The sequence below is a fragment of the Lactuca saligna genome, chromosome 2 (assembly GCF_052625555.1).
Source record: "Lactuca saligna cultivar CGN05327 chromosome 2, ASM5262555v1, whole genome shotgun sequence".
NCBI classification, from domain to species: domain Eukaryota; kingdom Viridiplantae; phylum Streptophyta; class Magnoliopsida; order Asterales; family Asteraceae; genus Lactuca; species Lactuca saligna.
In genome coordinates this window covers 108,635,913-108,658,982 of record NC_136418.1, presented here as the reverse complement: position 1 = coordinate 108,658,982, position 23,070 = coordinate 108,635,913, and the positions used below count along the sequence as shown (strand labels likewise).

The following is a 23,070-nucleotide window of genomic DNA, read 5'->3' as shown; positions in this document are numbered from 1 at the left end:
CTGAATTTATTGAAAATGTTTAAATCAATAGCAGAACGTATAAGAAGAGTCAAGTAGGCAGAAAGATAAAAGTTTCTCCATTCTAAGAAGAAGGGAGAGTACCTTTTATGCTTTATGATAGGTCTTAATGATTAAGAACCATATCTCAATTGATCCTCTAAGTAAGTCTTAGTACAATTGTATGTTTGAGACGAGGAATCAATAATTGAAGAAATGGAAAAATCAAGAAGTCTATCATACTTCGTTCCAATAACAAGTCTTAAAGTTAAGATTGTGACAATGAGTAAAAAGTATTAAAGGTTTATAACATTCATCAAATGTGGAGAGTTGTGATGTCTTGGATAAGACAAAGACCAACTAGGACCAATTTATGAAGTGTTTTGATAAAAGCTACACTAACTCTTGAACATTTGGTTGTCAACAAATGTTATTGACAAGAGAATCTTATATGTCAAGGAGTTAGTGGGAGTCTTAATGGTCTTGAAAAGTTTCAAGAATAAATCAAATAAACCTTATCGATCATCACTAACACACGAGTTGAGTTTTACAACCTATCGTGTTGACGATATTTTGATTATGTGCTGTTCCAATTGAGTTAATTATGCATGTGAGTCCTATGAGTACTCATTTTGAACGCATAAAAGGCAAAGCACCTTGATCAATGAAAGGTACATTGATAGGAAAAGGGTGAGATGCTTAACTACTTGGAAGATGTGGTGGACAACTGTGCTACCATAAGGCAAGAAATCAAGATTAAAAAAAGGCTCGGTCCATATGAGTTTGAATTTGTCGTAAACTTTGGTTTTAACAAATTCACATGGATAGGAACAAGTACACCATTTAAATCTAAGTGTCATAAGATTTCCTCCTTCATGAAAATGATTGTGAGGAAATGCTTTCATTAAGAAAGATTTTAAGAAGATAATGATTGTAAAATTGCATTCTCGAATTCGGTCATGGTTACGGTATCCCTTTCCATAATTTGAATTGTGAGGTTTGGCAATTAGTCTTAATTGTTGAGACACACATATGAACTATCTAAAGGCAAAGGTGTATAAGTTTAAGAAGCCTTGATAAAAGATTATCAAAGCACTAAGTATTAGAAACATGGACTTAAGAAATTCAATAGGTATTGTCTCTCTGAAAGTTAACATCTTAAACCTAATTATATGTTAATATCTATTTCCATATGCTAGAATTAGTGTTTATAGTCTTGGATTCAAAGCATGTACAATAGAGAAACCTAGATCCAAGCATTAGGGTTTGTATGAGCACATAGGATGTCTTATGACCAAAACCCATCAGTGGTATCAGAGCCTAGCTTGGTTTCAATTGTATTGATGCATTGTATAACTGAAAAATTCATTTTTTGGGTTTTTGGAGGCTGGACTCGTCAGATGGAGGTATCTCGGGTTTTCTTGTTGTTTTTGCTTATGGATAGTTACCTTATCATGTTAGATCAATATTAATCCGATTATATGATATATTTGACTATAATTTTGATCTAATTGAAGATATTTATCAATTAATAAGATAATTGTTTCCTTATGTGATAATTGATTAATTATTTTGAGTAAATTGATAAATTGTTTTGCAATAAATCATTAAATAAATCAAATATGGATAATTATGTGATTAAATGTTAATTTGAATTATTTGTTATTTGATCCTTGTTGTTATGAAAAGTTTCATATTTTGCCCTTTAGGTTTTATAGTTTAAATTTGAACCCAAAAGTTTTGTAGTTTTGAAATTTAAATAGTTAAAACCCTAATGTTTTGAAAAAGGTTTCAAAACTTGCCCTCAAGTTTTGGAATTTAAATTTTGATTAATAGTTTAATTGTGATGTATATTTAAATTCTAAACCCTAATGTTTTGAAATGTTTCAAAACTTGCCCTCAAGCTTTGGAATTTAAAAGTTGATTAAAAGTTTAATTAGGAATGTTAAATTCTAAAACCCTAGTAATGTTTTGAAAAGTTCAATAACACCCTTATGGTTTTATTAATTAATTAAGGTGTATAATTAAAATAAGTTTAATAAATCCATAAAAGTTTAGGTTTACAATTTAATTGAATTAAAAATATAATTGTTAAATTTGATCACCTAATATTTTAAAAGTGTAAAATGCACCTTATACTATATATAACATTAAAAGTCTAACATTATATATGGGGTGTTTAAGGAAATTGCCTATAAAATGGCGATTGAATGGGTATCCACTCTTACCCACCGCACTCTTGACTAGTGGAGGGTCGTTAGCCGAACGGGTAGGATAGGACGAAACCTTCCATTATAAGTATAATGAAATACAAAAGTAACTAAATGTTTTTACAAATTCCCAATCATAGTTACTTAGGCAAAGTGAATTGATGCAATTCCATGAAATTACACTTTGTGCCCTTGCGAAGACGTTAGTGGAGCGTGTGTGGTTTATCGGCACACTAAATGGTTCTAAGCAAAGGTAGCAAAGGGTGACTCAATGTTTGTCATAGTTCGGTGGAGCGTGTGTGGTTTACCGGCACATCGAATAGGTGACTGTAACATGTGAGGGCACCATGTAAGTTTGCATGGTTATTCACACCCGCTTTGTGATCCTCGGCATCCCAGTTACAAACAAGAGGGGCATATCGAGATTTAAACATGCCATTGAAATGTTCAATGAATCTCAAAGGTTCTAGGAGTTTTCATAGATTTAAAACTTAAATTTATTTTTCGTTTTTTCATGGTGGAAATTGGTGAATCGTCATTCACTTACCTTCAAATATTCTGCAACTAGATTACGGCATCCCTTTTCTAGGTTGTAGCATATTGTGTTGGGTCCTAGCCTTAGTATCTCATTTGGGTGATTTACTAAGGACTCAATCAATCAATCAACTAACTTGAATTTGTTTTTCTCCCGTTTTGTAGATGTCAAAGTTCGACAACCATGATCTTCCCAAATCCCGTGGAACAAGCATTCCACATGAAGATGGTATTCCACGATTCGATCGAGGAACAAGAAATCATGTTTCACTTTCTCCACCTCCTCCAATTGTTCTCCCTAACCCACAAGATCGAATAATTGAAAGGTTCAATATCACTAAGGCCCTATTCGAAATTAAACATGAAGATGGTAAATCCGTGTGTGCCTACATTCTAGGAATGAAATCACACATCGATAGGTTGATTATGTTGGGTGTGTCATTTCCCGATGAGTTGGCTGTGAACTGGGTTCTGCAATCACTCCCTGAATCATATAATGAGTTCAAAAGAAAGTATTATATGATGGATCATAACGACAACCTCATTGACCTAACTTACATGCTCATTGCTGCTGAATCAAAAATGATTTGGCGAAGCAATGGAGCATATTTGTTGGTAAAGTCAACTGACCATGATTCCGAGGACGTTCTAGGAGAACCGACCTGCGTTTGCTGCCAAGAGAAAGAGCGTTGGATAGAAGTCTGCCCCAAGAGCCTGAAAACTCCAAAGATGGGAGAGTCAAAGAGTATGAATGCGCTTCAGATAAAATCCACTATCTAACTTCGTTAAGTTCCTATTCATTGATTCAAATGCATGATGTGATAAGATTGCATTTGAATGTTTTGCAGGATCGGTGAAAAGAAAGGAAGCTTGGTGAAAGTGAAAGATGAATCTAATCACAAGAAATGGATCTTGATCGCATGGACTTGAAGATTAGGTTTTGAGCTTAGATAGTTATGATAGAGTTGTTAGAAATTTTCTTTTTGAAATACATAGTTTTCAATGGATTTTGCATTGCAAGGACAAATTTTTCCGTTGCTTTTTATAAATAAAATAAATTTTGGTTTGACTTATTTATTTGTTTACATCCTTGCAATGAAATCGTTTTGAAAATTGATGTTCGAATATTTTTACAACAAATGGATATGATTCTTATTTATGGTGTTTATGTAAAAAGTCGAGAATTTACCAAGTAGGGAGAGTTTCTCATCACCCAAGTTTCAATTGGACAGGAATTTGGAATCACACAACTTGGTTGCATGATGTATAAGAAATTTCATATTTGGAAATTAGATTAATTCATTGACAAATTGTCAAGTGAAGGACTACGAGATCGAGTACACAAAGTTGCGTGTTGATCAAGTCCACCATAAAAGTAACAAGATATTCGTCATGGTTTACTAAAAGTTTAGTAAATATGATTATACTCATAAGATTAAGTGTAATTCTGAATTGATTGAAAAAGTTTAAATCAAAATCAAAACGAATAAAAAATCAAGTAGGCAGAAAGATAAAAGTTTCTCCATTCTAAGAAGAAGGGAGAGTACCTTTTATGCTTTATGATAGGTCTTAATGATTAAGAACCATATCTTAATTGATCCTCTAAGTGAGTCTTAGTACAATTGTATGTTTGAGACGAGGAATCAAGAATTGAAGAAATGGTTAAATCAAAAGATCAATCATGCTTCGTTCCAATAACAAGTCTTAAAGTTAAGATTGTGACAATGAGTAAAAAGTATTAAAGGTTTATAACATTCATCAAATGTGGAGAGTTGTGATGTCTTGGATAAGACAAAGACCAACTAGGACCAATTTATGAAGTGTTTTGATAAAAGCTACACTAACTCTTGAATATTTGGTTGTCAACAAATGTTATTGACAAGAGAATCTTATATGTCAAGGAGTTAGTGGGAGTCTTAATGGTCTTGAAAAGTTTCAAGAACAAATCAAATAAACCTTATCGATCATCACTAGCACACGAGTTGAGTTTTACAACCTATCGTGTTGACGATATTTTGATTATGTGCTGTTCCAATTGAGTTAATTATGCATGTGAGTCCTATGAGTACTCATTTTGAACGCATAAAAGGCAAAGCACCTTGATCAATGAAAGGTACATTGATAGGAAAAGGTGAGCTGCTTAACTACTTGGAAGACGTGGTGGGCAGCTGTGCTACCATAAGGCAAGAAATCAAGATTAAGAAAGTTCGGTTCATATGAGTTTGAATTTGTCGTAAACTCTGGTTTTAACAAATTCACATGGATAGGAACAAATACACCGCTTTAAAATCTAAGTGTCATAAGATTTCCTCCTTCATGAAAATGATTGTGAGGAATTGCCTTCACTAAGAAATATTTTAAGAAGATAGTGATTGTAAAGTTGCATTCTTGAATTCAATTATGGTTATGATATCCCTTTCCATGATTTGAATTGTGAGGTTTGACAATTAGTCTTAATAGTTTAGATACACATATGAACTATCTAAAGCAAAGGTGTATAATATTAAGAGGCCTTGATAAAATATTATCAAAGAATTAAGTATTAGAAACATGGACTTAAGAAATTCAATAGGTATTGTTTTTTGAAAGTTAAGATGTTTATGAATACATGTCGAAGCTAGTGGGAGCATAAGTGTTATGTTTTATAGTAATCATCATGATAGTGGGAGCATAAAAGTTATGATTGTATGATTATTATAGAAAGTATTGCAAGTTGGCAATATTAATTATAGAAAAACAAGAGTTACACCTTGTAAAGTCGTAAGGGTTGTAAAGTTGTTTTGCTATAATTAAGGGAGAGAATATTATGCTTCATTTCAAATCTAAAGGCTTAGGTTGAGAAATGTTAATAAACTTAGCCAAAGGTACATAGTATGTTCTTAAAATTTCGATTATGATTACGGAATTCCTTTTCACAATTCGAATTTTGAGAACATAGCAAATAAAACATTATGCGTCGTGTCCCATACGCTTCGGGTATAGGATCGATTGCAAATGCTTTAATGTTTGACCATTCTAAAATTTTCCAAATGTCTAGCGCATTTAGAGGGAAAAGGGACTAGAATTGGTTTTGACTAAAATAATTAAACAACTATCAAAGGACAATCCAAAGTTCGACGAGGATTGGTCGCTTGTGAGTAGTTGGAAGTATAGTATTGGAAAATATGGAAATGTTTCCATATTGGATGGACCATATCGACATCATTACAAATAGAAAAGATTCTATTAAGAATGAGTTGTCATGAGGAAAATATGGAAGCGTGTTCATATTAGGAAGTAAATATTGAAAATCTATGTCTACATTAGAAACTTTTATGCAAAAGGATGTTCAAAGGAATGTACTTTGAGTGAGAGACATCATATCTAAGGAATTGTCTTGTAACAATCTACGTTAGAGGACTTTGTAATATCATTGGCAATAGTCTTTGAGACTTTGGTGCAGTGACATTACGAAAGAATCATTGCATAGGATGTTAGAATCTAGCATATTCTATAAGTAGCAAGAATTTGATATTCTTTCACTTATGAAAATGGATTTGGAGTTGTGAAATGAGAATGATTGGGAATGTGTGCAATTTGTCTATTTCACAAAAGTAAGAACCATAGGTAAACATTGTGTGCATGCTAGGTGCATGGGACAAGTGTAATAATTCAAGTAAGAAGTTGATTACCCGAAACGACAAATAATGAGTAATCAATATGGTGATAAATAAAAGGCGTTTTATTTATACTCAAAGGTTTGAGGCCATATGGGATTAGTATTATTCTTGTGTTTCACATTTTCATGTTTTGACTTCTAGAATAATTGAGTTTATTAAGAATAATCGAATTATTCGAACGGGCCACAATCATTCATATGTTGGAAGTAGATATGAATGAAGACTGTCGTGAATTGGTGTGTGGATTGTCTAGAAGAGTATTAGACATAAGCAAATGTTTACTACAACGTTCATGAGTGCTTATGAATATGATTTGAGCATTGGATTAAACCCACGCTCACTTGTATCATTCCATGAATTGTATCACGAGTGATTAGTGAGACGATAACATCTTATATTCTTGAAACCGAGATGTGTGAGTTGTATCTTGCTAATCGGTTGCACATTGATAATATGAAAACGCACTAGTAACTTGGTGTTATAAAACATATTGTTGTGTGTGATTTGGTTAGTGAGTGCAAGCAAGCATTGTATCAAAGTTTATCCGTTCCTTTTATCCAAAGAAGGATAAAAACGATATCTTTGGACCCCTCGATGGTTTAATGATGAAAAACGTAAATGCTCGGCCGGGCTAGGGCTAATTTGATTTGTTCAATTAGTCTGTCGTCATAAATCGGAAATCGAGAAGTAGTACAAAGAGAATGATTTGAAATCATATCTCATACGATATCTAGAATGGAGGAATATATGATCCCTTATCTAAGGACACGCGTATCTGATAGGATCAGAGTTGACAGCGGCTTTGGAAAGCTACGATTGCAGATCAGGATCTGAAGTCATACGCAGAATAGTTAGTAGACTTATCCAAGTGGGAGACTGTTGGATTAGTGTCTAAGTCCATAACTATTTTGGTATGTACTTGACCCGATGGTGCATGGTCCTTTTGGGTTGCCTTCACCAAAGCAACTTGATTGGAGAAATAAATAAAGAGAGAGGTTATTATGATTTATTAATATGTTATAAGAATAATATATTAAAGGAGAAATCATATTTGTTTAATTAATATTGGTCAATAATTAATTAGGAATTAATTTTGTGATCAAGTGTAATTAATTAAACTAGAGGGGCTGAATTGTAATTATGTGATAGTTACAAAATATGGTAATGGTTATCCTAAATACGGGTTGAACGAATTCAAGGAGATAAGGATCCTTGAAATCATCCAAAGGATAAAGGATAAGGGTTTTTAAGGCTTATCTTATGGTTGCTTTGTGGATAAGCAACTAGATAAGGATAATGACTGAAACCCTATCTCTACACCTATATAAAGACCCTAAGGCCTTAGAATTCGTGTACTTGTTCCCAATAAGTCCTAAGGACGAATTCTAACCTCTCTCCTCTCTCTTTATACCTTCTCCATTTGCTCTTGGTGTTTGTAAGCCATTAGAGGAGTGACACTTGTAACTCTAAGCATTCCAAAGTCAATTCAAGGAGGAATTAGGATTGTTATTGCTACATAACAATCAAGGTAATATCTTAAACCTAATTATATGTTAATATTGATTTCCATATGCTATAATTAGGGTTTATAGTCTTGGATTCAAAGCATGTACAATAGAGAAACCTAGATCCAAGCATTAGGGTTTGTATGAGCACATAGGATGTCTTACGACCAAAACCCATCAACTATATTGTTAAGCAATGGAAGTTTTGGATCATTACGACTTACGTAAAGTTTAGTAATAATAAACTACATTCTGTCACCATCACCCTTACTGCCTTTAATCCAAGTTTAGTAATAATAAATTATTTTCTGTCACCGTCTTTCTCACAACCTCTAATCCCTTCCCTTATGGTGAATACCTTATCCCAATTACTAATCACTCATTCTCTATCAGTATCGTCCCTCCACGAAGTATGAGTTGTTATTGACATGAATGCATCATAATAATTATACCCTTATTTTAAGATAAGTTTCATCAAATCTTTATCTATTCTATAAACTAAGTAAAGTTATGAGTAACATCAATCCAAGTACATGATTCCACATAATGACCTATAAATGAATGATAATAATAATAATAATATGTTGGGGGGGGGGGGGGGGGGATTATCTTCTCTTTCTGCAAGTTCATTCAACTTCTTGTACTTTTAAAAATTTATCCATATGGGTGGAAGCATCAATAAGTTATGAATCTTGTAGATCTTGTATTTTGCTAGAATCAGTATATGTGGTGTCACTGCCGATCCTGAGTTATTTTAGGACTGGTGCAAATACGAAAAAAATCCCCTTAACAACCCATACTTGTAACTTATGAGAATTAATTTATTAAATGGACGTAACTACTAAAATTGAAGGGTTGATGTGTAACTTCTATTTATTTAAAAAAAGAAAAAAAATATTGATTTAATAAAAAAGTTGAATAAGGCGAGAATGGAACCCGCATCAAATGAGAAATAGCATGCGCACGGAGTGAGATTTTTCCGGCTAAACTAAGCAACATTTGTCTTTCATTATTGATGAAACAAATATATATATATATATATATATATATATATATATATATATATATATATATATATTATAAGTATATAATATTAATTTTGTTAAATTCGGACCCTATTTTTCCGAGGCCTGGACGGATGCACACCCTGCACACCCTTAGGGTGGGCCCTGTGTGGTGTGGCCTACGATGTTAAAGACAGACAATGTCTTAAGTTATTAAGGATGATGGTCCATGTAACTGCTTTGAATTCTAAAATTTAGGGGCAAAACGACATGCAATTAACACGTTATATGAAACAATAGTGTTATTGAAATATATGATTGATTGATTAATATACAAATGTTTATATTAATCTATTTTATTTATTCTACATACTTTAGTTGGAAAAATTAAGTCATATCCACATAGATCAAATAGTTAGTCCTAAAGCATCAGACTTTTGTAAGAGATAATTAAAACAAACACAAACTATATGTTTTACTTAAGATAATAAATTACACTCGTACATATGTTTTTTTATCGTAGATGAACGAGTAATAGTCGTGGTGGTGTCAATCATCATCACATGAGAAGACCACCATAAAATATGATCCAAAGAATGAGAAGGGTTAAAGGAGACTGTTCAGTTAAGTTTAAATAGTAGGGATGAGGTGTGTATGACTTAGATAATATAACTTTTTTATTAAAAAATATAAAATAAAAGATAAAATAGTCACTTTTTATCAAGCTTAACAAACCAAAACTAACGATTACTAGTTAACCTTAGTAAATGCAAACAAGGAATATATAACTAAATCCACAATGAAACCTTCAAACATTTTGCAAATTGATTTGTTTAACCTTAGTAAAAAAAATACAAACTAGGACCATTTTTACATTTTATTTTTTATTTTATAATTATATATAGATCACCCAAAATGGTTAGGAGGTGTCTAACCCAAAAAAGGGAAGGGTTGGGACTTGGGAGCCCACTGGTCGAAACGGCGTCGTTAGTCTGGTGGAACTTAAACCCTCGTCTATCAGTACTCACCACTGCAATTACAGTGTGTTGCGTAGGTAACGCTGCTACGATACCTTGTTAGGGATTCAAATGCACGGGCAAATGATCTGAGGATCGAAATACATTGAATTATCCGAGCTGCTTTTCATATCTTTCGAGTTCAGTTGGTGTGAATTTAGAGATAAAGCCATCAAAAATCTGTTACACATAGGTCTAATTTAGTAAGAAAAAGATGAAAATGAAGATACATACACAATCCTTCCTACTGTTCGTCTTTTGTTCGATGTTGATTCTCAGATCTGCCGTTGTTCTATCAGAAGACCTTCTCGGAGTTGCTCCGCAAGGTGTAATTTCTACCCTGATGTTCGTGATTGTTGGTTGACTGAATGATTGTGTCGTTAGTTTCAATTTTCAGTCCCCCCTTTCTTTTATTGAACAGATGAGGAATACTACAAGGGATTAATTTCGTCAGGAACGATTAAATGCAAAGATGGATCTAAAACTTTCACAAAGACGCAACTTAATGACGACTTTTGTGATTGCTCTGATGGCACCGATGAACCAGGTCTGCTAACCATTTCCCTGTTGAAAATTAAGTTTTTTTTTTGGCGAAATTCCCAACTTGAATCAGTTTGTAATCGTTCTTCACTGTAGTTTTATTTCTTAATGTTCGTTGATTACTGTTTTTATTCATTAGAAGCGACAAAGGCCACATGTTTCAAGTTATTGAAACCATATGATCATCACATTTTGCTTCTAGCTTAAGTCTTGACTACTTTGGTTGGGGGGGGGGTGTTCAGCAAACAACGTAACTGTTTAGAATAGAGATACTTGAGAACAATTTGCTTGGTAGTTGATAGTAATTGCTTAAAATTAGAGACAGCAGTAGGTGTGTTTTATCATAGTATTGTTGAACAAACAAAGTGTTGCACAAAAACCTGAATATATATGCTTCCTTTCATTGATAAATTATATACATAGGAAGCTAGGAGCCTATGTTCAGATTGTAATTACACTTTAATCTTTTGAGTGAGTGTCTCATTATAACGTTAAGCTACAAATACAACCTTGTTGCAATGATAATAGTTTAAAATTTTGGCATTTCAGGAACATCAGCATGTCCTAATGGGAAATTCTATTGCCAAAACGCGGGCCATACTCCACTTTCTATATATTCTTCCAGGGTTAATGATGGAATATGCGGTAAAACCAAACTTTTATTCTTAATTATTACACACATATTAGATAATAGTGATATAATACTGATATCTGGTTACATTGAGCAGATTGCTGTGATGGAAGTGATGAATATAATGGTAAAATCAAATGCAAAAACACCTGTTGGGAAGCTGGAAAAGTAGCAAGAGACAGATTAAAGAAAAAGATTGCAACTTTTCATGAGGGTGTTGCTATAAGAAAACGTGAAGTTGAAGAAGCAAAAGTTTCAGTAGCAAAAGATGAAGCAGAGTTATCTAGGTTAAAGAATGAGGAGACTATTCTTAAAGGACTTGTTCAACAGCTCAAGGGTACTTTTGTAAATTCCCTTTCTAGTGTCTTTCACATAATAATTTACTTTTTTTTTTTTTTTTTTAAAAATTTCTAGATCGCAAGGAACAAATAGAGAAAGCAGAGGAGAAAGAACGTATGCAGAAAGAACAAGAGGAGAAACTGAAAAAAGAAGCTGAAGAAGCAGCATTAAAGGAACAAAAAGGTGAAGAAAAAGTGAATGCTGAAGAGCAAGAATCCAAAGAAAGTACTACCTCTGATAATGACAATGAGGTTAGAGAACAAAGAATCTTGATTTCTTTTTTTTCTTGAAAAATTCTCACATCAACTTTTTCATGTATGATTTTGAATCTTTTATTAGGATCCAAACAAGGGCTCTGTTGACAATGGTGTTGAATCTACACACAATGATGATGATGTCAAAGATGCATCTCATGATAATATAGAAGAAAAGAAGGTAAATGTTTTGTTATGTTCATTTACTGATATATTTTTTTTGTACTTTTCAATTGTATTGAGATTTCCTCTCTTTGTATAGCATGTTGAAAAGAATGAGGAATCATCTCAACATGAACATGATCATGATCATGACCCTGAAAATAAGGTATCTTATTAATCAACTTAAGGGAATTAATTCCTTATTTCTATCTTTTATATAATTTGTGGGATTCCCTCTTTTTTTTTTCTGGAAGAATTTCGTATATACCATTATTAAACATCAAAATATCATATTTGCTCAACTTAATTTCTAAATATCATATTTACCCTTCATAAAACTTTAAAATATTGTATATGCCCTTCTTAAACATCAAAATCTCAATGGTAATATCTAAATATCCTCCATCTACAACATGAAAATATCCTAATATAGTTAAAATTTTTAATTATTATAATAATTCTAAGATATAAAAAATGATTATAATCTATTAAAACCATTGTAAAAAAAGATTTGGTCAAATATGATATTAAGAAATTAAGTTGGGCAACTATGCTATTTAACAAGGGCATATATGTAATTATGAAATTATCCCTTTTTTTCAGGAAGAAGAAGCATCTGAAGATAATGAGTCATTATCAAGGGAAGAATTAGGTCGAACCATTGGTTCACGTTGGACAGGGAAAAAAACTGAGCATCATGATGATGATGATCATGATGATGATACACATGAGGAAGAAGAATACAGTGGATATGATACAGAAACTGAGGAGGACCACCGTAACTATGATGAGGATGACACAGAAGATCATACAAATGATGTTGGAGATACATCACATGATGATGATTCTAGCAGCTCACATAAATATGATTCAGATGATGAAATTGATATGTCAGGTGCACAAATTGTTATTTTAATTTTGTTATTTTGTTATTTTGAATTTTGAATTTTGAAATTTGATTTTTGAAATGGATAAGATATGGAAAGCACAAGCAACCCATCATGGTTGGAGAAGATTCAACAAACTGTGAAGAAATTTCTTCAATCTGTTAATCCATTTCAGACTCCAGTGGATACATCTGGTAAAAAAAATAAAAATCCTTTGTTTTTTTTTTTATTTGAAATTTGAACATATTTGTTTATTTATTTAATTTTATGTGTGTTTTAGAGGGTGAAAGTGTACGAAAAGAATACGATGATGCAAGTGGGAAGTTGTCTAAAATACAATCAAGGATAACAAGTTTAACAAAAAAACTAGGAAACGACTTTGGTAAAAATTTTATCTTTTTTTACTTTATAAAAAAATAAAAAAAACTAAACCAAAAAAGTACATTCTAAACCTTATATTTATCTTTGTTTGACATTACAGGACCAGAGAAGGAGTTTTATTCGTTATATGGTCACTGTTTTGAGATCAAAGAGAACAAGTTATTAAACTTTATTTATTTATTTATTTTCTATTGTTACTTTTTTCTTTTTTCATTTTGCTGAATTTTGATTTTTTTAAATCACTTTAGGTATGTTTACAAAGTTTGTCCTTTTAAGGATGCCACCCAAGTGGAGGGGCACAGCACAACTACTTTAGGGTACGTTTTTTTAATTAATTAATTAGTTTTCACTGAAAAATTAAATTTCTCAAATTTTTTGTTTGTTTTATTATATATAAATAATAATAATAATAGGCAATGGGAGAAATTTGATGAGTCATACAGAGTCATGCTCTTCTCAAATGGTGACAAATGCTGGAATGGACCTCAAAGAAGCTTAACTGTACTTATCTCAATATTTTAATCTTTACATTAATTACATAATTGCCCCTTTGAACATATGATATTTCTCAACATTTTACAGGTGAGATTAAGATGTGGATCAAAAGTTGAAGTTGCTGATATAGATGAACCTAGCCGTTGCGAGTAAGCCCCCCCCCGCACACACACACACACAGATAAATGTATTTATTTTTATTGCGAAATGAGAATGAAAAATTTAATTGCAGATACTCGGCATTATTAACTACACCAGCCCTTTGTCAAGAAGGAAGACTCAAGGTACACATGTCTTTCATCATTTTGTATGTGAAAAAGACGAAAATGCCCTTCTCATTGTAAAAGAATAACCTGAGAAAGATTGTATGGAATGTTTCAGGAGCTACAAGATAAATTAGAAGCAGTGAAAATGGAACAACCACAAGGTCACGATGAGCTTTAAGTATTTCTCATACTATTTATTATGGAAAAAGCAAAAAAAAAAAATGACCGATTTGTCCTTTTATTCCATTTTTGGGATGAAGTTGCTAAATAGGATCAATACAACACTTCCATGAGATATATGGAGTGAGGCTTATAAGAATATAGTTGCTTTTTCGAGGGGACTAGAATTGGTAAAACTAGAACATTGATTCTATAGTAAGTTGTACCTCATGCATTGGAAGTTGAACCTTTCCATTTATGGAAAAGGGAACTGTATTTAGTTAATCTTGAGAGGTAGATGAAGATGTGTTGGGGGGACTGTGAATCCATTCTTTTGCAAAAAAAAAAAAAGCTCTTTAAAATGATGAATTAAATATGGATTGATCTTAATTTTCTGTTGTGGTTCTTTATTTTTCTATGCAAGAAATACCAATTTACTTACATTATTTATTTGTTTGTTTATCATTACATTTTACTTTTATATCTTCATATTACAACATGGTACATTGAAAAATCTATCTGATGGGAATGTCATCCTTATAATAATCAATTTTTGTTGCCATGATTGAGTAGATTTTCAAGTACAATGTGCTAACAAGATTTGTTTGAAAGTATTTTTTAAAACAATAAGAAAGAAATTAAAAGGTATAATGTTGTAATAGAAAGAAATGAAAGTTGGATGTTATAATAAATAAATAAATGAAAGCATGTTTCTATGATCCAATTAAGTGAATTATGATAAAAGAAAAAGACAAAAATAGTCATTCCCCTGCTAACAATTCATTTCATGGGGCAATACAAAACAGGGAGGTAGGGATGAGCTTTAGAACTGAATTTAGTTTTCCTATATTATAAGAATCGAGAACCAGACTGTTGGTTTTAGATCTGGTTCCGGTTCTGGTTTTTTAGTTATTTGTTAAACTAGAACCGGTTGAAATGTTGTAGATGATATGTTATCTTTCAAAGCCTATAAATGATTTAATATTTAACCAAATTATGACTTTTTACATTCTAAATTGAAGTACAAACACTGAATTGCATGATGAAAAAAGAATTAAGTAATTATAACTTTATATGAGTGAGTTATATGTATTTTAAAAACACAACAGATTTCAAAAACTAAAAATAAAATGCTGAAACAGAAAATACGCAACATTAATATGTTGTCTTTCGGAGTCTATAGTTGGTTCAATATCTAACCAAAATATGTGTTTGTACAGTCTAAAATAAAGTATAAATACCAAATTACATGTTGGAAAAAAAATAAGTAATTCCGACGTTATATGAATGAGTTATTTACATTTAAAAAAACGGGACAGATTCAAAAAAACAAAAAAATGCTGAAACAGAAAAAACACAATATTGATATTTTTTCTTTCGGGACGTGTCTGGTTCAATATTTAACCAAAATATATGTTTGTATAGTAAAAAATAAATTACAAACTCCAAATTAAATATTGAAAAAAAATCAAATACGTCCGACTTCATATGAGTGCGTTATATGCAATTTAAAAAATTGAAAAAAAATCAAACTGGTTCCGGTTTTTAGAATTTGGATCGGTTTTCATAAAAATGAGGAACCGATAACCGGACCTTATTACCTGATCTGATTCCGGTTCCGGTTCGGTTCTGATCTGATTCCGGTTCTGAAAGTTATGATGCTCCTCCATGTAGGGAGGACCTTGTGAAATGGTGAAAAAGATATCGCCATTTTTTTGTAGTGGGGCTTAATAGATGGATAGGCACTTGGAAACCTATGAAATGGACCATGCGTTATGAGCCACTACGAAATGTTTGGCCCATGCGAAATGGATTCCTTGCGAAATCATGAAAGTTCTCTAACCTAACAAGTGTTTTTATGTATTACACTAAATATTGATATTAATTCTCCCAACTAACACTCATTTAACACTAACATTGGTATTAATTGTTATGCCTAACATATCATCCAACTACTATATAAACAAAATAAAAATATACCATAATTTAAATCAAATCATTTACTTTCTTTTCTTATTATTATAAAAAAAAAATAAAAAATAGTCATCCAAAAAGTCTGAGAAAAGTGACAACTATTAATGCATGTAGAGACGCTCTCATAGCAGAGATCCAAGAAAAAAGATATAACCGAATAATATGAAGAAATAAATAAAAGTTTAGGAACAAATGAAATCTAATGCCAATATAGACATCGGACAATTATGGATTTCTTGAATAGCAGAACCGTCTTTAAAATGTTATTAAGATTATGCAAAGTTTTATTGACGGCAAAAAATCATTATATCTGCTATCATTTCTAGACTCCTAATAATACAATTAGTTATTATATAGTTATTTTATAACTAATGTAACAATTATTGCAATATAATATAAGTTTTCGTGGAACAAAATACAAAGTTAGAACATCTAACAAAATACTCCAAAAATAAATATACATATGTCTATGTCTTCTTGCCCTCTAGGAAAATCTTGCCCATTTTACATGCCTATACGATCAATCCAATCACCTATTTATAGTAACAATATTCAGTTGTGTCCATCCATGACTACCACTAGGAACAATGTTCCAAGTATCACTCTCAAGTGCCATTGTTTTTGTAACGAGTACTCAATGTAAGCTCATAACAAATTTTTTAATCTAAAAATGACATGACTTACAAATTAAATAATGTGATAACGAATTCCAAATAAGAACAGTTTAAATTGACTTTGGGCATCTATCTTAATATGTGCTATGGTGCCTTCATTTGCAGTTTATGACAATACATGGAAAGTTGCGTGAATGAGTTTTTCGGCAACCCATGCGAAAGTTTTAATGCCCCACACTTCGCACTCAAGGTTGAGTTTGGGAAATGTCTATTTTGAATCAATCATATCACAAATAATATCACTCCCACGTAATACCCTCTTACTACTATTAGCCATTACATTCTTTATTAATAAATAGGCCAACACATTTTTATTCGCTTGACAATGGTTGGGATATATTTGGGTTTGCATGCATGTTTGCTTATTCTCTAATATTTGAATTTGGAACAAATTAACATTTTAGCCAAGGTTCTAAATAACGTAAGGTATTAACTTGACGACAATGTCAAGCCTCAAGTTTTTCTGAGCCTTAGCGAGTCATGTCGTTTGTAATGCGTGATATATGACAACAATCTTGTATATAATTAATATTTTTATATACATATATGAGTTAAATGTGGTGATTTTAGTGTCACCATGTCATTTTAAGTAACTGGACTAACATGTGAGCTGAAGGGTTTTATAATTTGTATTCTAATATATGTACGGGGTTGTGCGGAGTGTACATATGTATAAGATCGAATTAGAAGCCGGTTTGACGACTAGTCGGGTGTCCGGGGGCAACGACCCTGGGTCCGGGGTTTCCAAAGGGTCTGCGCCCCAAAACCTCACCGAATTTTACATATGAGAACATAGTGGAAAATTCAATTTCTTGAGGGTGATTATGGTAAAACTAACGAAACTCGTTAGTTTTGGTAACCCTAAATCCTCATGAAATCCGGATTATCATGACTTGCTTCCAAAGCTACTAATGATGACCCAACCCTAATGAAACCCTAATCTTGTTTGATATATAAACAATTCTTCATCTTCAGAAGAGGGTTACGATCTTAAGCTCTCGTTTTTCATCATACTTTCACAGAATTCTCTAGCATATTGGCTTACAATTTCTGTGTCTAGAATCGTAAGTGTCAACTTGGATTATCCTAGACTGAATTTCTTGTAGCCCAAACATAGGATATAAATATCAGTTCAAAAAGTGATATCACAATCCAAGTTGATATCCAGATCCCCACCACAAACCCTAAATTTTCCCTACATTAAGAGGGCGTTTTGGTAAAGCTTAGCGGCAGATACAAGCCTTGGAGCCATGATGCGCGATGACAGAATCATGACGAGTTTTTTAGAACCTTGATTTGAGCTAATATAGCCTTAACCCCCCACGAATACTATTTTTTCATTACATTTAACATGAAACATGTTTATCGTAGATTTCAAGACTTTAATGTCAAATACCTCTTGAGCCCATTTCAATCCTAATGATATCCTCTGTTAGGAAAACAAGCGATCTTGGCACAACAAGAATCTACTTGGCAAAACAAGGCTTCTTCATGGCGCAAGAGGTATAAGCTTGGCGTAAGAAGGAATACCTTTGGCACAATAGCATCCTTCTTGGCCTAACACTTCATCAGATGTCACAACAAGGTCCCCTTGTCGCTCCATATCATTCCCAAGTGCTCCAAATCTCTTCCAGATGCTCTAAACCCCCTTTTGTATGATTTGTTATTTGACACTTGATACATTCCTTTGTCAGACAATCCATTCATTTCCTTTCTCATATGATTTGTTCATTTATCACATGCTCCATAAACCCCAAGTGCTTCATTGAGTTCCAAATGCTCAAAATGTTCCATGAAAATGATCCTGATGCTCGAGTCACATTTAACATCCTCATATCTTTTTTTTTTTTTTTTTTTTTTTTTTTTTTTTTTTGTAAGAACATATTTATGATATTAGGTGTTGGTTTGAGTGCAATTGATGGTTCTTCTATGAAAATGGAATCTAAAATGTGTCTTGAGGAAGGAATTGACCAAAACGACGGTGTTTCTCTACTCCTATCTATATCATCAATAAAATCATATAGATCATCAAATTGTTCTATATTTTGGCCCAATGGCTCTCTATATGCTTATATATTGGAATCATTAAGCAACATAAATAGTTGTGCATATTCACCGATGCCATTTGTTTGCTTACATATAGCTTTTCCTTCTTTTCCACACTATGAATGTAAGCATTAACTACCTTCCCTTTCTTGTTTTGTATGTAACATTGAGATTCACAGTAATTGTCGTGTTTAGTACACTGGAGAAACACACTGACTAGGTCCCTTTTTGGTTGGAACATAATGACTAGATCTGCTTACTGTTTCATATTAGAAAATTAAATAATTAGAAAGGTAGTCATATTTTAATTTTTTTTGTTGTTGTCATTAGAACAATCAAACACGTTTTACATATATAGCAAACAATGGTTTAAAACATTTTTCTTCAATATAATCATTTTCAAAACAATGTCAACATCTCATATTTTATGTTTTATTGATTAGAAAGTGCCCATATTTAGAAAAAATTACCATCAAAATGAAAACTTATAATTTTAAAAATTATTGCAATCGAATCACTCATCTACTAAAGATACTATTTTTGTAGTTAGCATTTATTATTAGTTTTGGCATTTTATAATTATATTTTTTTAGAGCAATAAAAATAAGCAAACACAAAAAAAACTTATCGGAAAAAAAAGAAAAGAAATAGAGAGAAGGAGATTGAAACGTGGGGAGGTTGAGGAGGTTAAAGGTAGGAATATGCTGAAGTGGGAAAAATGAAAAAAAAAATGAGTATTTTTTTTTATATATTCCACAGGTCGAAGTATCGATCCGATTAATGAGATGCTTCCATACAAACACTTTTGGTTACATGAATTTTATAAAAGGATATAAAATTATTGTTTTTTTAGGATGTCTATATCATACATATATCAATTTATGTTCAAGAAATCTTTTATATTTTATTTGAATTTTTTAAGCTATGGGTATCGACAACATGTTACCATATCAAAAAAGTAATATCTCATCTCATATGCCATGTTACCCATGATTTTATAACATCAAATGAGAAAATGACCAATATGTTATAACACCTATCAATTTCCATGTCATTATTTATTATTTTTTTTCGATTTAATTTTTGATATTTGTAAAAAAATTAATAAAACATATTATTTAAATAAAATCCAATTTCTTAATTAAACGTAACATCTGTAATTCTAAAAAAAAACATTAGAACAAAAAACAAAAAAATTAAAAATTTGCCATTAAATTATTCATCTTCGTTATCTTGGTATAATCGTACATATGATTAGCATAATCATTATTAGGCAAGTCGAATGAATCCATTTTTTTTAGAATTATTGAAAATTTATGAAATAGAGAGAAAAAAAATTAAAATGGTGATTAAAAATAATATAGTAATATGTATTTATAGGTAATTTTTTTTATTAAATATGACTGTTAAAAAACAATCGAATGAAAAAGTCAAAGAAAAAAGTCCGTTGTAACCATCACCACATAACACCACTTAATGGGAAAGAAGGAAATGTTCCCCGTGATAACACCGTTAAAGACATTCCATGTATATAAAAACCACCTTAACTGCCACATATTGCATAGTATTGTTCCAATTCTACTTGTTTCCTAAACTTTTTGTATAGAAAGATCATTTTTCATTCCTATGCTTTTTGTTGTGTAGAAATTTAGCATGAAATTTTGAGGGGTTAAAATGTTGAATCGATAAAAGAGCTATACATTTGGTCACATTGCTTCTTGACATGGTCTAGAGCCCACAAGAGAAACTTTTTGTATGTAAAATGTGGCAAGTTCATAAAAAATATAATAATCGTTAATGAGTATTATCATGTAACGATCCAAAATTTAAGACCAAAAATTTCTTTAATAAATCATTACTTAAAGTAAAGTCATCATTCCAAAACATAATATGAGTATAAGTTTTCAAAACACATGTTTGTCATCAGAGTAAACATTCCCAGGCTGTCTAATCTATGGTGTGTGCCATGCGATCACCCCGAGCTATTCCCTCCGCTGCCGGAAGTACCTGAAACCAAAACTGAAAACAGTAAGCACGAAGCTTAGTGAGTTCCCCACCCTACCACATACCATGCATAACCACAAACTGCACATGCTGGGCCACGCCCCCTATCTTGGGCCTCGCCCCTACCTCGGGCCTCGCCCGCTACAACGACCCCGCCGCTCCAGGCCCCGCCTGGCTTCGAGCCCCGCTCGGATACAGATCTGTTTTACTTAGGCCTCGCCTGTCACAGGGCCTCGCCCGTCAACAAATAATAACACATAAACATTTCATAACACATAACTAACACATGCAACTGGTTCTGTCCTAAGGCCTCGCCTTTCCTGGGCCTCGCCCATGTCCTGCTACTGAGGAGTCATGGAACCCCGTCCATGCTCCTAATGGTAGTGAGGTACGGGCCTAGCCCACTCTCACTCCTGTTCTAGTTCGGGCCTCGCCCCTAATCTGCTACTAGTGAGATATGGAACCCCATCCACACTCTGATATTGGTGAGATACGGGACCTCGCCCACACTCACCTCCCTACCATGCACATACATGTATCACACAGACAACAAGTACAACTATCATATATAAACAATTCCTTGGGCACCCGCCCGCTATTACTGGACCTCGTCCTGCAAACAATACTAGCATACTGTGCCTAGGGCTAACCCCCGGGTCTTCTACTCATAACTACATGGGCCGGTATTGTGGCCTTAGACCCATTCACACAAAGGGAAACTCACCTGCACTGGCTGAACTTGCTGATGATCTCACTAGCTGCTTCCCGACAACTCACGGACTCCTGCTCCCCTTGCTCCCCGAACTACCAATATCAATGCAACACTGAGTCTAACCGACCCCCGAAAGACAACCAAGTCCACCATGGTCCAAAGTCAAGGTCCTAGTCAAAGTCAACCTTCCAGGTCAACCCTACTCGCCGAGTCACCCTACTGACTCGCCGAGTCAGTCCATGACTCGCCGAGTCTACCGATTTCTGAGTCCAGACCTGTTCAACCCACTGAGTCTCCACCCGAATCACTGATTCGAGTCACAACTTGAAGGGTTTGGGGTTTCGCAACCTGACTCGCCGAGTCCAAGAACAGACTCGCCGAGTCCAAGACAATCTTCATACGACTCGACGAGTCGTTCATCCCACTCGTCGAGTTTCTCCACAACTTCATGCTACTCGCCGAGTCCACTCAAAGGACTCGTCGAGTCCCTTCAGATCTCCTTACATGCAGAGGACTTTTGAGTCATGCATGGACTCCAAACTATAGATCCACCCTTCCCAAGCCTATTCCACACGTAAAGTTGCAATCTTTACGTGTAGAGAAGGAGATCTAGGCAAAATACGCCATAAACTAGGGTGTAAGGCCAAGGGGCTTCAAAATCGACTTAATGGCTGATACTTTATGCTTCACCAGGCCCTAAAACACTTGGATCTGAAGTAGCAACTCCAGATCCGGCTTCTAACCCAAACTAATAACATTATGGCAAAAGAGCCCCAACAACCACACATAGATCTAGGTGCAAAAAGGGTCCAGGAACTAGTTTATTACCTCCAAGTGCTCAGAATGAACTCACAATCCCAGATCTATAGCTCCTTCTTGCTCCTCCAAGTTCCTTCTTCCTTTTCCAAGCTTTAATGCACCTTCCAAGGCTCAACTAGGAGATATGACGGCTAGGGTTTGATATCCAGGGCTAAAGAGGCAGTAAGGAGCCCTAGGAAGAAGATTAAGACATTTATATAGGCCCCAAGTCCAGAATTTAGGGTTTTCCACGCACAGACTAGACTCGCCGAGTCACCTTGACCGACTCGCCGAGTCGGTCGCTTACGCCTCAACCCGGATCCCACTCGGACTCGCCGAGTCCCTCCTTGGACTCGCCGAGTCGGCCCTTAAATTAGGGCTTTTCTTTCCTTTCTTGGCCTTTGAAACTTTGGGTGTTACAACTCTCCCCCACTTAAACTAAACTTCGTCCTCGAAGTTTACTATACTCTACTGTCGGCTATCAACCTCCAAAGCCCCACCATCCATTCTAGCACCAGCTGCCTAACTTTGCTGGCCTTCCGTTCAGTCATTCAGACCAATATCAATCCTTACAGATAATAATCTCGGGTCCATCCTGAGCCTGAACATCCTATAACACAACTTACTCAACCGATAATCTTTTGGTAATTTCCAAATACTGCACTGACCCCGTAGGGTTCACCCTTTCTTTCCTTACGCGCTTTCCTTGCCTCCCCAAGGCAATGCTCCATAACCATCTATCCCTTCTGCCGCGGTGAAGACCCTTTCCTCACCAAATCTATTACTCCCGTCACTCCCAGTACGGGTCATCGTTGCCAGTACC

At 33.7% G+C, this 23,070-nt stretch overlaps 1 protein-coding gene across 1 annotated transcript; it reads left to right on the top strand.

Annotated features, from left to right (window-relative positions):
* Nucleotides 1-9,878: 9,878 nt before the first annotated feature.
* On the top strand, nt 9,879-14,429 carry LOC145031340 (glucosidase 2 subunit beta-like). The gene is made up of 16 exons (XM_078979880.1): nt 9,879-10,251; nt 10,347-10,472; nt 11,015-11,110; nt 11,194-11,433; nt 11,511-11,686; nt 11,775-11,870; nt 11,952-12,017; nt 12,455-12,746; nt 12,828-12,932; nt 13,019-13,120; nt 13,220-13,277; nt 13,368-13,436; nt 13,533-13,620; nt 13,702-13,763; nt 13,847-13,898; nt 13,996-14,429. Exons 1-16 carry the CDS (start codon nt 10,140-10,142, stop codon nt 14,056-14,058), a joined length of 1,803 nt encoding a protein of 600 aa, XP_078836006.1. The 5' UTR covers nt 9,879-10,139; the 3' UTR covers nt 14,059-14,429.
* Nucleotides 14,430-23,070: the final 8,641 nt, after the last annotated feature.

Excerpts from the sequence above, each read along its gene's own strand:
- LOC145031340 (XM_078979880.1), top strand. The coding sequence starts at position 10,140 with ATGAAAATGAAGATACATACACAATCCTTCCTACTGTTCGTCTTTTGT. Across the intron at positions 11,871-11,951 it reads ATAATATAGAAGAAAAGAAG|CATGTTGAAAAGAATGAGGA; the intron begins GTAAATGTTTTG and ends CTCTTTGTATAG. Across the intron at positions 12,018-12,454 it reads ATCATGACCCTGAAAATAAG|GAAGAAGAAGCATCTGAAGA; the intron begins GTATCTTATTAA and ends CCTTTTTTTCAG.